Genomic DNA, 16,043 nt, shown 5'->3' with positions numbered 1-16,043 from the left:
AAAGACAGAATTAAAAAAGACTAGTTTCCAACAAGTCATAGAAGTATAGAAACTGAAAATCACATGGACAACTCCTATATATTGTAACTTACTTTTCCATCCATGCAATTGATCACCACATCATAGTAGAATGTTCATATATTTAACCAAATAAATCGTATTCTTCTATAAAAATGCACTTACAGATATAATTTGATAGTATTTACCGCTAATATGTGGTTCCTGTATGGTCACCGCCATGTTGAATTTCAAGCAAATTCCGTAAGATGTATTTTGCAAGGTTTTTCCTTGCAAATTCACTTCTAATAAACACCTCCTTTTTGAAATTGCAACACTCCCAGTGCATTCAATAGAGTAAATATGGTGAGCGACCCCAACCCCAAGGATATAATCACTTTGCTCATGACTGATTAATTGTCTGAGACCATGCTATACTCCAAAATATTGCTTGGGCGATTCTTCTGATCCTACTTACAACATGTAAGAAGAAGTCTTCATTTCCAGTGATATGTCTCAAGGCACTAACATAATCCAGTATTTCTAGTCTTTCTTCTATGATAAGTGATGGACACTGCTTAAATATAGACACAAGTTCTTCTGAGAGAACCCTGAAATAAAAACAAATAACAAAATAACAAAGCACAGAAAACATAACAAGTCGTCAAGTTTATTTGATTAGCAAAGAGCTATGCATGCAAAAAATAATATATTTTTAAAAACCTGCATCTTGCATCTTGTTTTTTGTGATATGTACAGGAAACAACTTGTTGCACCCTTACAGTTTTGGAGCTGTAAGGATGCAATTTTGGCACTCGTAAAATTTGTTTGAGTGAATCAAATTTGATTTGTGTAAAAATTCTAGTAAACCACATGTGTAATGAGATGAGAATCAATTGATTCTCACAAAATTCTGTGGTGAGAATCAAAATTGATTCCCAAGCTGCAACAAAATTACACCCCATGCCATAAGCCCTTTGCTTCTTGGGTTTACTACTCTCCACACAATGAGAATACTCACTTGCGTACATCTTTTTGAAATGCTGGTATCTGATATAGCAAGCCTGCCCTCTCTAGAATCACAGGAATGAGTTGACAAACTAACGCTTGGTCTCCATATTCAAGGATGGTGTTGAAATATAGTCTGTCAATTAAAGCAACCATGCATTCAATGAAACAAGTATTCAAAAATTATGGTGAAATCATACAAATATGCCTAATCAGGAAAGCTTATGGAATAAGCTGTTCAGATTATTCAGAGATTCTTGTGTACAAATCCAAAATTTGGGTTGATGTTACGTACCTCAATGACAGTTTCGTGCTAAGACTTAGCACTTTCTCAAATTGACTTAGCACTTTCAGTCAATTTGAGAAAGTGCTAAGTCTTAGCACGAAACTGTCATTGAGGTACGAACATCAACCCAAATTTTGGATTTGTACACAAGAATCTCTGAATTATCTGTTTTATTGACAATCCTGATGAACTTATTTGTGGAGCTGTTCAGATCGTCAATACAAATGACCATAATTATGGGTATGCTCCCCCCGAAAGACCCCTGTTTTTGGACCGTGCAGCTCAGAAAGCCCCCTGAATTTTACCAAAAAAGATCTATGAAAGACCCTTGACTTGGCTAATTTCAGATCTAAAAGAATCCTAAATTGTTTATTCCATGCATTTCTGTTTTTTTCAGGCAATTTTCAACCAGAAAGCCTTGATTTTGACTGTTCGCAGCTCCAAAAGACCCCTTACCTATTTGAAGCTCCAAAAGACCCCCTTTTACCGGTACGCAGTCAGCTCCCAAAGACCCACCACCTCAAAATTCCCAGGGAGCATACACATTAAAAATTTATGAGATGCCCCCCCCTGTACTCTCTCCCCTCCCTGTATTACAATTAGGGTTGGGTTTAGCAGAAGGAATAAGCACATACTTAGGTCACACTTGTTAAGTTTATGTTGTGTGATTTTATTTAGATTCTTTGATTTAGGTAATCACTTCCATTTTCTGGTTTTAACAATAAAACTTAAGTTGCAGCTCACATTAGGAGGGTGTTCCATGTTCTAAGTTTTGAAACATACTTTCAAATTATAGTATATGTACTTTTAAAGAAGGCATACTTACTTGAGTAATATAGGTACCGATTCTGCACAGGTCATGACTCTAGGATGACTCTCCATTTCATGGAGCAAGGAGTGGAGAAAATTCAACCTAAAAATCAGGAATATAAAATATCATTAATTTATATCTTTTCTTCAAGTTATATGCTAGTGATAAACACATTGTGATGTGATCAAGCTAAATGAGATGTTTGCCACTAATATTGATTTTGAAATATAGCTAATATAACAAGGCGGTTCTCGAACCACGAGTCTCGCCTGCTTTTGTGACCGCCTGCTTTTGTGACCGCCTGCTTTTGCGATAACTGTTGGTAGAGAGGTAAATGAATTTGGCGGTTATCGGCTGGGCACGATTATCTGGCTGATGGTAACTGTACTGTACCCACCAAGTTTCATGCCCATGCAACAGTTTTTACCAATATGACCTCAGATGACCCCAGGTGGCCATGAAATGACCTAAAATTTTGGCTCTAAATGTTGACTGTACCCTCGTGCTAAGTTTCATGCCCATATGAGTTTTTACTAATTTGACCTCAGATGACCCCTGGTGGCCTCGAAATGACCTTCCAAAAATTTGGCTATAAATGTTGAAGTTTCATGGCCATACGACAGTTTTTACTAATTTGACCTCAGATGACCTCAATATTGACTGTACCCACCAAGTTTCATGCCCATACGACAGTTTTTACTAATATGACCTCAGATGACCCCTGGTGACCCCAAAATGACCTTCCAAAAATTTGACTTTAAATGTTGACTGTGTACCCACTAAGTTTAATGCCCATCCGACAGTTTTTACTAATTTGACCTCAGATGACCCCTGGTAACCTCAAAATGACCTTCCAAAAATTTGGCTTTAAATGTTGACTGTACCCACCAAGTTTCATGCCCATACGACAGTTTTCACTAATTTGACCTCAGATGACCCCTGGTGACCCCAAAATGACCTTCCAAAAATTTGGCTTTAAATGTTGACTGTACCCACCAAGTTTCATGCCCATACGACAGTTTTTACTAATTTGACCTCAGATGACCCCTGGTGACCCCAAAATGAACTTCCAAAAATTAGGCTTGAAATGTTGACTGTACCCATCAAGTTTCATGCCCATACGACAGTTTTTAATAACTTGACCTCAGATGACCCCTGAGTGACCTCGGATGACCCCGTAATGACCTTCCAAAATTTGGCAAAATCAAACAACTATTTCATCAAAGTAATAAATCAAAACAGAAAGATGCTTCCTTTACGAGTTATCACTCATTGAAAGTGCTACTTTGCTATAGTTTACATGGAAAGCGACTATCTTAAAGTCGTCATATTTCGTTTGACCGATCAAGCTGTTATTTGGATATGTGATACACAGTTGAAAATTAATTATTAAAAGATTTGGTGACCTCAGTTGACCTTTGGACCTTGTATGTGACCTTTGACCTCACGAAATTGGATAAAGTATGTTGCGCTGAAAAATCAAATTTGGCAATACCAAAGAACTATTTCATGAAATAAATCAAAACAGAAAGATGCTTCCTTTACGAGTTATCACTCATTGAAAGTGCTACTTTGCTATACTTGACATGGAAAGCGACTATCTTAAAGTCGTCATATTTCCTTAATTACATGACCTATCAAGCTGTTATGTGGATATGTGATGCACAGTTGAAAATTAATTACTAAAAGATTTGGTGACCTCAGTTGACCTTTGGACCTTGTATGTGACCTTTGACCTCACGAAATTGGATAAAGTATGTTGCGCTGAAAAATCAAATTTGGCAATACCAAAGAACTATTTCATGAAATAAATCAAAACAGAAAGATGCTTCCTTTACGAGTTATCACTCATTGAAAGTGCTACTTTGCTATACTTGACATGGAAAGCGACTATCTTAAAGTCGTCATATTTCCTTAATTACATGATCGATCAAGCTGTTAGTTGGATATGTGATGCACAGTTGAAAATCAGTTATTAAAAGATTTGGTGACCTCAGTTGACTTTTGACCTTGTATGTGACCTTTGACCTCACGAAATTGGGTAAAGTATGTTGCGCTGAAAATCTAATCAGGTCGAGTACCACTGGCCACGCAACTCCCCACCAAGTTACGTCACTGTACCCCATACGGATCTCCAGATAATCTGTTCATAAGGTATTTTGCTTATTATGCATATATTATGCAAATTAGGTACTTAATTACCATATTTTACCTCTGGCCCCACTACTCCTCACCAAGTTACGTCACTGTACCCCATACGGATCTCCAGATAAGCTGTTCACAAGGGTTTTTTGCTTGATACGCATCAAATACGCATAAATTATGCAACTTAGGTACTTAATTACCATATTTTGCGCTGAAAATCAAATCGGGTTGAGATCCTCTGGTCATACTACCCCCTACCACATTATGTTGACCGTACTCACCAAGTTTCGTGCCCATACAACAGTTTTTAGTCATTTGACCTCAGATGACCCTTGGATGACCTTGGGTGACCTTGACGCACTAACCAATACAAACTTGTTCTGTCTGGGGTGAAGATGCACCCACCCACCAAGTTTGGAGAACGTGCGACCCCTAGTCTCCGAGAAAATAGGTTTGTGCATTTTATGCATAAATTATGCAAATTAGGTACTTAATTACCATATTTTGCGCTGAAAATCGAATCGGGTTGAGATCCTCTGGTCATACTACCCCCTACCACGTTTCATCATCATAGGGCTTAGGGATCTTACGAATCCCCTAGATACAGCTCCACAAGGCGGATTTCTTCAGATTTCCAACCATATTTGTAGAATCGTTCCGCATAAATTATGCAAATTAACAACTAAATGCGCATACTTTTCGCCGAAAAACTAATCAGGTGATCAGCAGATGTGTATCATAGCTGCCACCAGGTTTCGTTACCATGCGCACGACGGATCTTGAGATAGTCTGTCCACAAACTCCGCTATCAATTTGCGCTGATTTTCACATAAATTATGCAAATTAGCTATGTTAATTTGCATATTTTTCACCGAAAACGTACGAATACAGAGCAAACTTGGATACCCTTCCTCCCACCACGTAGCGTCGCCGTAAGTCTTACGGTTCCCCAGATACAGCTCCGGACGGACACACATACATCCACACACACACCCCTACACACATCCACACGGACGGACGGACGGACGGACAGACAGAAATAGTGATTACTAAGTCCCATCCTGAACAAAGTTCAGGCGAGACAAAAAGTGTTCAACTTAATTCTTTTGTATTTTATTGTTCTGAACAACACTAACATGACTATATCTCTGGAACCGTAAGTCCAATTGTGATTGAGTTCCAGCAAAAATAAAGCCCTGAAATGGCACATGTAACAAACTTGAAAAGTTCATTTTGATTTAGCCCGACAAATGACTCATTTTGCTTGATCGCATCACATTTAGGAATTGTATGGGTTCTTCTACTCGTGACTATGATAACTATGCCAACTATTGGAATTCAAAATTTGATTAGTAATGCTCAAGCTAACATGGTGCGTGCCTGCCTGCCTTCCTTCCTTCCTTCCTTCCTTCCTTCTTTCTTTCTTTCTTGTTTGTTTGTTTGTGACCGTTCACGGCGAATGAGCCGTAAATTCCTCCCCCGGTCAATTTTGTTTTATTTCGTGTTTAAAAAATAAACATCATAAACTTATAAATGGTATATCATTTGACTTCAAACGATATCCATAAGCGGGGTTATGGTTTGTTAAACTTTGCTCCTTCAACAAAATTTTAGCTTTTTACGTTTTTACATGTGTCTCTTTTTCCACATTGCTGGCAATAAATATCAAACAGTCATAATTGGCGGTCGTTTCAAATCATCCCTAAGTCAACGAGGTTTAAGAAAGTTCTCTAATTGTTAATTGTTGGTTATGCATACCTGTACAAAATACAATGCCTGGTAACCCACCACTTGAACAGGATTTAGCAAAAGCAAACAAAGACCAGAGCTATTAAAAGTTCTATAGCCATCTAAGGTAGAAGCTTATTATCCACTTCAACAATAGGATTATTGATTCGTTTTTGACTATAAAAATGAGACAGATGTCGGGCCAGCTTAAGGCCCAGTCCACACTAGTATATTTTCGTCATTGTGTCGTAATTACCCGATTATGACACGATTATAATACATGAATGATGAGAGCGTCCATGCGGTCAGCACCTCGTCATCGTGTCATAATATATTCATGCTACGGTAATTACGAAGCCCATTGAGTAAACATAAATACAACGACAAAATGCGTACACACAGGTAATTTTCATCATTAATTACGACACGATCATGCTAGAAACCGGCCCAATGATGGAAATTTTCATCATTCGCGAATGATGACACAATTGTAGTATGCCGACGACATTGAGCGGACACACGGTACTAATATTATAATACGATTATGACATTTATTTATTTATTTTGTTTTTCCACTTCAGAATCAGATTAGTGTAGAACTGCTTTATACAAGCAATGTTGTCCAGTTGAACCCTTCTTTTATGTGAATTTGCTAATTTTACACCACATGTGCATGGGAGCACATTGGTACTGGCTTGTCTGTTTACAATACACTTGGCAGTGAATTTGACTGAATTTGGTAGTGACCTGATCAGGCCCGTAACCAATCCCCAAAGGCCCAAAAAGTCTCCTTTTTTGACCTAAAAATTCCCATTTGCGAGCGTAGCGTTCAAACAAATTGGGGTTTTTTTATGCCCTTTTGTTCAAAAAAAGGTCAACATTTTGAAAAAAAGTCCACTTTTTCAATCTGCCCCCAGTCCAAAAAGGCCCAAATTTTGAAGAAAAAAAACAGTCCACTTTTTCAAAATCAGCTCCAAAATAAATCCTGGTTACGGGCCTGGACCTGATCCACTGTTTGAGTAAAACAGGGTCTATATCAACTGAACCTGTCCAAAGTTTGTTGTAAATTGCATACAGAACACTCACTTGCTTATTGTGTCTCCTTGTCCCGACTGGTTTCTACATATGTACGTAAATAGAGGCTTGTGGTCTGGGTTGCGAATCCCTTCAATGGATTTCAAATGAGCTGGCGAGATAGTATCGGCATACACAGGGTCATTCATCAGACGCATAGCACGATAGTTGGCTACCAGGGCCGCTGTCATACAAGGAAGGTCTAAGATTGTGTGAAGCATCTGAAACAACAGATCAGTTCAGTTCAGTTTAATTTACATTAGGTATCTATTTAGTTTGGTGTACTTAAATTACTGTACTGAATTGGCTCTGGTTCCACTTTTCTTAATTGGAATTATGGTCACAATGAGCTATTCCAGTTGAAATCCATTACACCCCATATGGAAGACATGACCGTAATCTTCCACTGTCCAGTGCAAATTTCAAATGGGGTTACCTGAATGGGCGACTCCAATTGAAATCTACATCTCTTTAAGGTCACATCTTCGATACAGGGTGTATGGATTGCAACTGGAATAGCCCAATTTTGGGGATGGGATTATGACCGGATTTCAAACCGAACATAACACTCTTAAGTGGACAAATAATGTTGATTTCTGAAGCAAACATACAGTATTTTCTGTAATAAATGCTCCCCCTCTGATAAATGCCCCCTCCAATTTTTCAATGGAAAATGGACAAAATGCAATGGACAAAAATGCAAATATTTCCATGCCATTGCATGGACAAAACTATAGTCCACTTACACTTATTTTTGATGATTTGTTTTTAGCGAATCATTTATACTAGTGCCTTAAATATTACTAACCCTAACACGGGCCATGGTTTTTTGCTATAGGAAGGCAGAGAAGGAACAATAAAGGAGGGAAGATGAACAAAGATATCATTTGGTACCCCCATGAATTGACCCTGGGACCCTAAAAATGCCGCACACACAATCACCAACCTCATGCCATGGGGTTTAGCTGGTCCGGGCAGCGATTCAGTGAGCATATATGACTTGGGGTTATTGCATCATCGCATCATGTGGCATGCATGCGTGCACAGTGGTTAATTCCTTTGTAAGATTTTGCAAGAATTTATTGAGTTAGGGCCCGAGTAGGGCCTGAATGGGCAAGACAAGAAAATACAGTCAGATCTTATGTGATAGTTTGATAGTATAGTAACAACTTACAGGAAAACTATCATCAGTATTTTCTACGAGTACAAGTATTTTTTCATGAGTACGAGTAGATTGGCATGAGTACGAGTACAGCAAAATTCCAAACCATGAGTACAGTACAAGTATTTAGTACTTGGTCATGAGTACGAGTACCAAAAAAGTACTCGTACTCGTACTCGAGTATGAGTATTGTACTCAAGTACTACAAGTCTGATAGACAATCATAGCTGTAATCTTCTAAATATAACAAAGAAAGATAATTTCAGTTTTCAAAGTTAGATAAATTCAAGATTGAGTCTTGACTCTATAAAACATCACACGGCGCTCCTGATATTTAAATAAAATGCACATATCACAACTATAGTTAAGCTTATTTCAAAAGACTCACCTCAACAGCACTAGATGATGAGATCATGGATGGCAAAATATGAATAAATTCTGCCAAGAAACTGATGGGGTTCCAAGCCAGGATCTGGTGTGGAAGATAATAATAATATTAACAATAACATTAACAATAATATCAATAATTATAATTACTATAAGGTGGTTTTTTAAAGTTTGACTCAGACGCAACTGAAACCTATAAGTTGTCCAAATATGTGATGCGATCAAGTAAAATCAGTCGGAACTCGGAAAAATATTGATTTTGAGATATAGCCACACAAAGGAAATATGTGATGCGATCAAGCAAAATGAGTCGGATGTCGGGAATATTGGTTTAGAGATATAATCAATAATAGTATTCAACTTCCTTTGTATTTTATTGTTCTGAGCAACACTAAAACGGCCATATCTCAGGAACCATAAGTCTATGATGGGGTTTTCAGCAAAATAAAGCCTTGAGAATGGCTCATATAATGAGATAAAAACTGAATTTTGATTTTGATCGACATCAGACTCATTTTGCTTGATCGCATCACATATATCTTTGGAACTGGTTGTTCAATTTCAATGGGGTTTTCTGGTAAATGCAGCTTTGTATTTTAATAAAAGCTGCATTAAAATGCTTTTTACTATCCTATAAACAACTGAAAAATTTATATTTCTGAGTTCCGACTGATTTTGCTTGATCGCATCACATATATTTTTATTCATTTTCAGCCTATTTTACAAGTTGACTTCAAATGACCTCTGTTTTTTATGACCTTAAACACCACCAATACATGAAGGATCACATGATAGTGCAGCTATATGGCCAAAAGCCTTACATAATTGTTGACAGACACCCACACACCTGACACACTGACTGACAGACACATCAACACACAACTTCATGATGCCATAAGGTCTTTTCCTTTGAACGACCTAAAAAGCAGCACATAGCTCGTTTCATTTTGCATTACATGTATATATGCAAATTTTATCTGATATGGTTGACTAGTTGCAAAGAAATGAGCAATTACATATAAATGCGCATGTCAATGCAGTTCATTCCTTTCCAAGTTTAATCAAGACACATTTTATTCCATACTCGCTTCCCTTCCTAAAGTTTGTGCATCTCATTAAATTTAGTCCTCGTATCTATTTTATAATCCGACATTGTATTGTGAATATAACTTTTGATTTGCCTTCAGATTAAATTATAAGAAACTTCACACTGTAATATAATCATAACATGCACTGAATTTACACCAATTGAAGTAAAGAAATAATAAAAATCCTTGAGTTATAGCTGTATACATACGTGTATAATCATAACATGTACGGTACTCAATTACACCGAATGGAGAATATTAAATATCAGCAGGCTTCAACACTCCTTGATTTAGTCCTACTGGTTACCTTCAGAAAACTGATTTAAGGCCAGAGTAATGGAAGACACATTCGTCCACGCCCGAATTTGAGATTTCTTGATTTTTATCAACACTAAGATGTATTCTTTCACTTGAAACTGATAAAATACAACTTGTTAATATTTACACGTATTTTTGCTTGATTTATTTCACTCTTTTCAACTCTAAAAAGTCACATGGCTCAAGACAGCTTATATTGTGATTACGCAAGCGATTCGCGGCGCGTGACGCTGCGCAATTCTGCGCGTATGTCCAACGCAGTCAAGGCGCATTCATGTTTTTAACGCCGGCAAATGCGGTGTAAACAAAACACAAATTTGCAGTCAAAATGCGACTTAGATTTTTTAATTATGTTGAATTTTGGCGGACTAAAAGCAGACATTATAAATTCATTGTTGCAAAAAGATGCATATTAAGACCATGCACCAGGTACAGCTTTTACAAGCGTGAAAGTCTTGCCGCTTTTAAAATATAAGGACATTTTGTGCATAATTTTGACATTTTTTACTAAAACATCGATTTCTCATAGTTCACTTTTAACAATATTGCACGATTTTTGTGACAAGATAACTCGAAAAATATGCAAGTAAAAGGTGAACTTTTTGCACTATCGTTTAGAGTACATCAAAGTCTAGGGAAGGTTTTCTCATTTTTCAAAATATTTGTTTTAAACAAAAATATACACCATTATGTGCAATTTTTAGCTGAATAGAATGACAAAATTGCTTTTTTCACATGTTTTTTTCAATATTTCAAAAAAAGAGACGTAATTTAAAAAATAAAAAACCTTCCCTAAGTTCATGTCTCTTCTTCATTAAAAGCTAACTGATTTTTTTTTACTCCGAATTGATTTTTTTTTAAGTTGTCACAAAAAAATTGGGGTAAAAAGGTGATTTTTTGTGATTTTATCAAAAAGTCGAGATTTTTGAAAAAATCTGACGTCACCATGGGATTCCTTGACTCATTTCCTTTCCAAAAATGTATAGTTTTATATACTTTGGAGATACAATTCAGAAATAATGATGCTCGAAAAGGTCCATGTTCTCTCCCATTACTCTGCCCTTAAAGGTACATGGGTGTTCTGATTGTAACATACAAAAATTTTGACTTTTTAGCCAGCTTAAATTCTTTATGATGCGCAATATAACATTTTCTAAATGAAAAATTATATTTACAAGTACCGATATCGAGCATCGTCTTACCTGTAAGCTTCATTTGTGGTATTTTCACATTTTAATCAAACCTGATTGAATATTTTGCAAGAAATGGATTGTTTAAGTCAAACAAAAAGGATTTCATCAAACAAAATGTAAATCCCATCGCCCCATGTTAACCAATAGTGTGCCTTCTTTCAAAGTTGCAATGGGCTATTCGGCTATTCCAGTTGAAATCCACCCTCCCCCTGTGAAGATTTTGGAAATATCTTCCACAGGGGGAGTATGTTTTTCAAATGTAATTGGTCAGGACTAATCATTTTGAAACCCATATTCCCCTTGTATATGGCTCCACCTGCATCTTCCACAACTCAGTGGGTATTTCAAACGGATGTTACCCAGTTGTCTATTTTATTTTGAAACTCATACTCCTTCTGTGGAAGATTTTAGCTAACCCTTCCACAGGGGTAGTGTGGATTTAAAATGGAATAGGCCAATATGAGGTTTTTCCTAATTGCAGGTTTTGTTATCTTCTTTAAAACAAAAGTATCCCTTTTCTATACAGTTCATATACTTTGACTGAGATGAAGTTTAATTGCTTCCGCTGGTGATACACATGAAGCCCCAGAAGGCCAAATCACTTCTAAAATTAAGACACATGATATAGCTTATTTTTACTTAATGAAAATGAACACCATCTTGTCCATCAGTGACGGGTTTATCTTGCACCATTTGAGTTGAGTTTCAACATCAAATTTGATGTGATAACACTGGCTGTTGTTGTATATAACAATTGGTGTTGATGTGATGATACAGAGTGTTATTGCAATAACACTTTAGTTTTATTGTAATAACACTGTGTGTTGTTGTGATAACACTTATCGCTGTTGTGATAACACTTAGTGTTGTTGTGATACCACTCAGTGTTGTTTTGCATAGTGTGTTTCCAAAGTCTCCTCTGAGTTATTATTCACAAATTTAATTAATATTGAGCATAATCGGAGCAATTTTGAAATTTTACCCCTACAAAAACTCAATTGACCTCTGCTTTGCTTTTAACACGCTCCCCTCTTCTTTGAGTTTGCCAATACAAGCATATCCACCAAATTTGAGCCCAATCACAGATATTTGGAATTTGACACCTAAATGACCTTTTTGAACCAGAAATGACCTTTGATCTTGATCCTTTGGGATATTATATCACCTCTATCCAATGATCATTGCTACCAAGTATGAGTTCCCTAGTAAGGATAATTTTGGAATGGCATCTATTTTATGAAATTTTAACCAAATTGATAACATACACATATACATACACACCCCTACAACACCCCCTGACATAAAGACAGACATTGTGATAACATAGTCTCTTTCTGAACAGAGTTCAGGCAAGATAATAAAGTGGGATATTCCCAAATCAGCATTTCTTCTCTGTATCACATTGCTGCATATTGCAGCTACAGAATCTAGTCTTAAAGCTATATGGGTATATGTGTGACGTGTCATGTCAAAAGGAGACACTTTTGGGCAGGTTATCAATTTTGAGGTTTTTGCACATCTTAAATACAGAGATATTTTGCTCCACAACGCCGTTTACCCCAATGAAATCGGACATTCCTAAGCGAAGATATTGAGTTCGTAAGTTATGGTATTATAAAATTGAAAATTGAGATATCGGCCTTTAAAAATATTATTGACAATGTTGAGAGTAGGAATTACCTTGAAAAATGTCTCAAAAAATACAAGATGCCAGTTATATTCCGGTCTGAAACTATCAGACAATATTTTAAACATTATCAATATCATAAATTTGCAACAAACTCAAATTGTGAAAAACTCACACCCGGGCAGATTTTTGGCTATTTCTCCATTTACGAACCTGCCCAAAAGTGTCTCCTTTTGACATGACACGTCACATATGATCAAATACAGCAATATGCTTTATTTTTGTGACAGATGGCCTTAAAGCCATATTATAACATTTCTGTAAAAATAGATTAGAATTTATTTTCCATAAAATGTTAGCTTTTACTGTCAGATATGTTCCCTTTTAATTTTGAGCCGAACAAGTGAGGTAAAGCATAGAAAATTGGAATTTACTACTAGCGCCCATGTATGTTACTCCCACGGTTGTAATACGGCACGATCCTCGGGGTGTGTGTGGGGTGTATCCATGACGCCGTGTAACGCACTGTGCATACGTGTTCGACAAATATTTCCATCGTAATAATAAAACGCTGGTTCCATCGTTTTATTCAAAATCTCGGATTTTGACAAAACTGCAGCACCTAAGTCTTGATTTTTGCAGAGTATCTTTAAGTACATTACAATCGTGTAAAAACCAGAATTTAAAACTTTCTTGAGGGTGTTCTCCTCAGCAAATGTTATAATATGGCTTTAAGTGATCACACTGCTACAGGTAATTTATAATTGACTATAACTGAAATTTTAAACCACATTTTGTGATATGAAATGAAATCAACACCACCACTATCTATATCACAGTGGTCACAAGCACAAGTGCTGCTGTTGATATATCTAGTGAATATTAGAATCACTTCATTTCAGCCATGACTGCAACATCACAAATCGGTGCTTCAATTGCAAATTTCCAAGCAGGACCAAGATATATTGGGACAATCAGAAGTTGGATGTTTTAATTTAGATTGAGCAGACAAGAACTCACCTGCCAGTTTGACAAGTGGTTGATCTGGTTTGCAGATTGAACTGCTGCACCTACAGACTCGAAGTTCTAAAGCTATTTGGGTATATATTCTAATACAGCAATATGCTTTATAATGTGACACATGGTCTTAAGTGATGAACTACTATCAGGTAATTTATTGTCCATTTTAGGTGATTGGCTATAATTGAAATTTTAAACCGCTTCTCTTGGCACAGAGCAATCAGGATGGAGTAAACATTCTAACAACTTGTGATATGCAATGAAATCAACACCACCACTATCTATATCACCGTGGTCACAAGTGCTGCTGTTTATATACAGTGGATATCAGAATCACTTCACTTCAGCCATGACTGCAACATCACATCAGTACCAAGACAGCTAAGCTAGTGCCATGTGCCATTATCCCTCCGGTTTTCAGACACTGCTGAACCACACGATCAGAAGAAATCAGGAAGTGCCATAAAAAACAATGAGGACTTGGATGATTTGATTTAGATTTAGCAGACAAGCAAACTTTATCATCTGCCAGTTCTGACCAGGAGACTGTTAAACTGGTTGATCTGGTTTGCAGATTGAACTGTTGCAGTACCTGTCTGCAAGGTGGACAATCTGATTGATATCAATTGTTTCTCATGGTCAATACACCCCCATTCAAGTGACCTTGTTAGATATTGAGCCTGCGCCAGAGACTAGCACCAGTTACTACATCCCCAATCTACACCATGGCTAGAAATACCTGCCATACGTTGATGTCATGTAAACTCTCAAGTTACAAAGGAGTAGTGTCACTGGCTTTCTATTTGATTTTATTTGCAAGTAGCAAATATATGATTGTCAGTGGACAAAATACCAGTAAGATAATTCAGTGTGTTAGAGATGTGAACAACAGAACTACATGTCACATGGAATGCCTACTTAACTGTACATGTACCTTGGATGATGTCACTATAATCAGTAACTGCACAAATAGAAGTTTGTCTGAGACTCAAGTTATGTATCCATCTAATACTAGTAATAGTAGTTCTATTCGCTGGTCTGGCAGCATGTTGCATGGTATTGCACCATTTTCATTTGCAAGGTTTGCTGATCATGATTTGTATACATTGTATCTAGGTTTACTGGTTTAGGTGAGATACAGCCTGGTGTGTTTGAGAGGCTGGTAAGTCTGCGGTACTTGTACCTGGATTACAATGCCTTATATGAAATACAGATGGGTGTGTTTGAAGGATTGATTAGTCTGGAGTGGTTATGGCTGAGTAACAATGGATTGCATGATATACATCCAGGTGCATTTGAAGGATTGACAAGTCTGGAGTGGTTATTCTTGGATAATAATGCATTGCATGAGATACATCCAGGTGTGTTTGAAGAACTGACAAATCTGGAGGTATTAATACTGCGCAACAATGCATTGCATGAGATACATCCAGGTGTGTTTGAAGGACTGACAAATCTGGAGCTTTTATTCCTGTCCGACAATGTATTGCATGAGATACAGCCTGGTTGCTTTCAAGCATTGACAAGATTGGAGACTTTACGCGTAGATAACAATATGTTAAGTAAGATACCTTCCTATGCTTTTGGATCACTGACTAACTTAACACAACTGTTGCTTTCCCATAATAGTCTCTCCTTTCTCCACCCTGACACATTCCAAAATCAAACCAAACTTAAGACTCTAAAACTGGATCATAATCGGTTTCATTCTCTTCCGGGAAACATTTTTTACAGCCAAACACATCTACAATTTTTGAACCTTTCCGAAAATGATTTCAATCAAATTCCAATATTATCAAGGTGTACCTCTTTACAGCAAATCAACTTGAGAGAAAATCCACTCCTGTGGGTAGAGAGTGCAGTATTTGCTGGATTAAATGAAACAGCTATACATTGTGGGTCACTAGACATGAAATATGTTGTTATGCATCATCTGTCCAGTGTGAAAGTGATGAGCCATCTTCTCCATTCCTCACATGCCAGCGTTTACTGACCGTAGACTCCCTTCGAATTGTTATGTGGTTTATGAGCATCTTTGGAATTCTTGGAAATGTATCTGCTCTTTACATCAAATTCAGACACAGACAACAGAGTAATAAGGTCCAATTTCTTCTGATCGCAAACCTCTCAATATCTGATTTCACAATGTCTATTTATCTGATCATTTTGCTTTCAGTAGATACATATTACACAGATTAT

The 16,043-nt window shown here is 36.9% G+C and overlaps 1 protein-coding gene across 2 annotated transcripts in view; it reads right to left on the bottom strand.

Annotated features, from left to right (window-relative positions):
* The window catches only part of LOC140150707 (AP-5 complex subunit zeta-1-like), a 62,605-nt gene that overhangs the window by 12,033 nt on the left and 34,529 nt on the right, over positions 1–16,043 (bottom strand). For both annotated transcript variants that reach the window (XM_072172794.1, XM_072172795.1), the window contains 5 exons: positions 8,600–8,683; positions 7,062–7,270; positions 2,118–2,204; positions 1,019–1,141; positions 476–608 (listed from right to left, as the gene is read on the bottom strand). In XM_072172794.1, coding sequence (XP_072028895.1) covers positions 476–608; positions 1,019–1,141; positions 2,118–2,204; positions 7,062–7,270; positions 8,600–8,683 — 636 coding nt within the window. The remainder of the gene's footprint in view (positions 1–475; positions 609–1,018; positions 1,142–2,117; positions 2,205–7,061; positions 7,271–8,599; positions 8,684–16,043) is intronic.

The sequence above is a fragment of the Amphiura filiformis genome, chromosome 4 (assembly GCF_039555335.1).
Source record: "Amphiura filiformis chromosome 4, Afil_fr2py, whole genome shotgun sequence".
NCBI lineage: Eukaryota > Metazoa > Echinodermata > Ophiuroidea > Amphilepidida > Amphiuridae > Amphiura > Amphiura filiformis.
The sequence above is the reverse complement of the archived record's forward strand: the minus strand, read 5'-3'. Positions and strand labels throughout refer to the sequence as shown.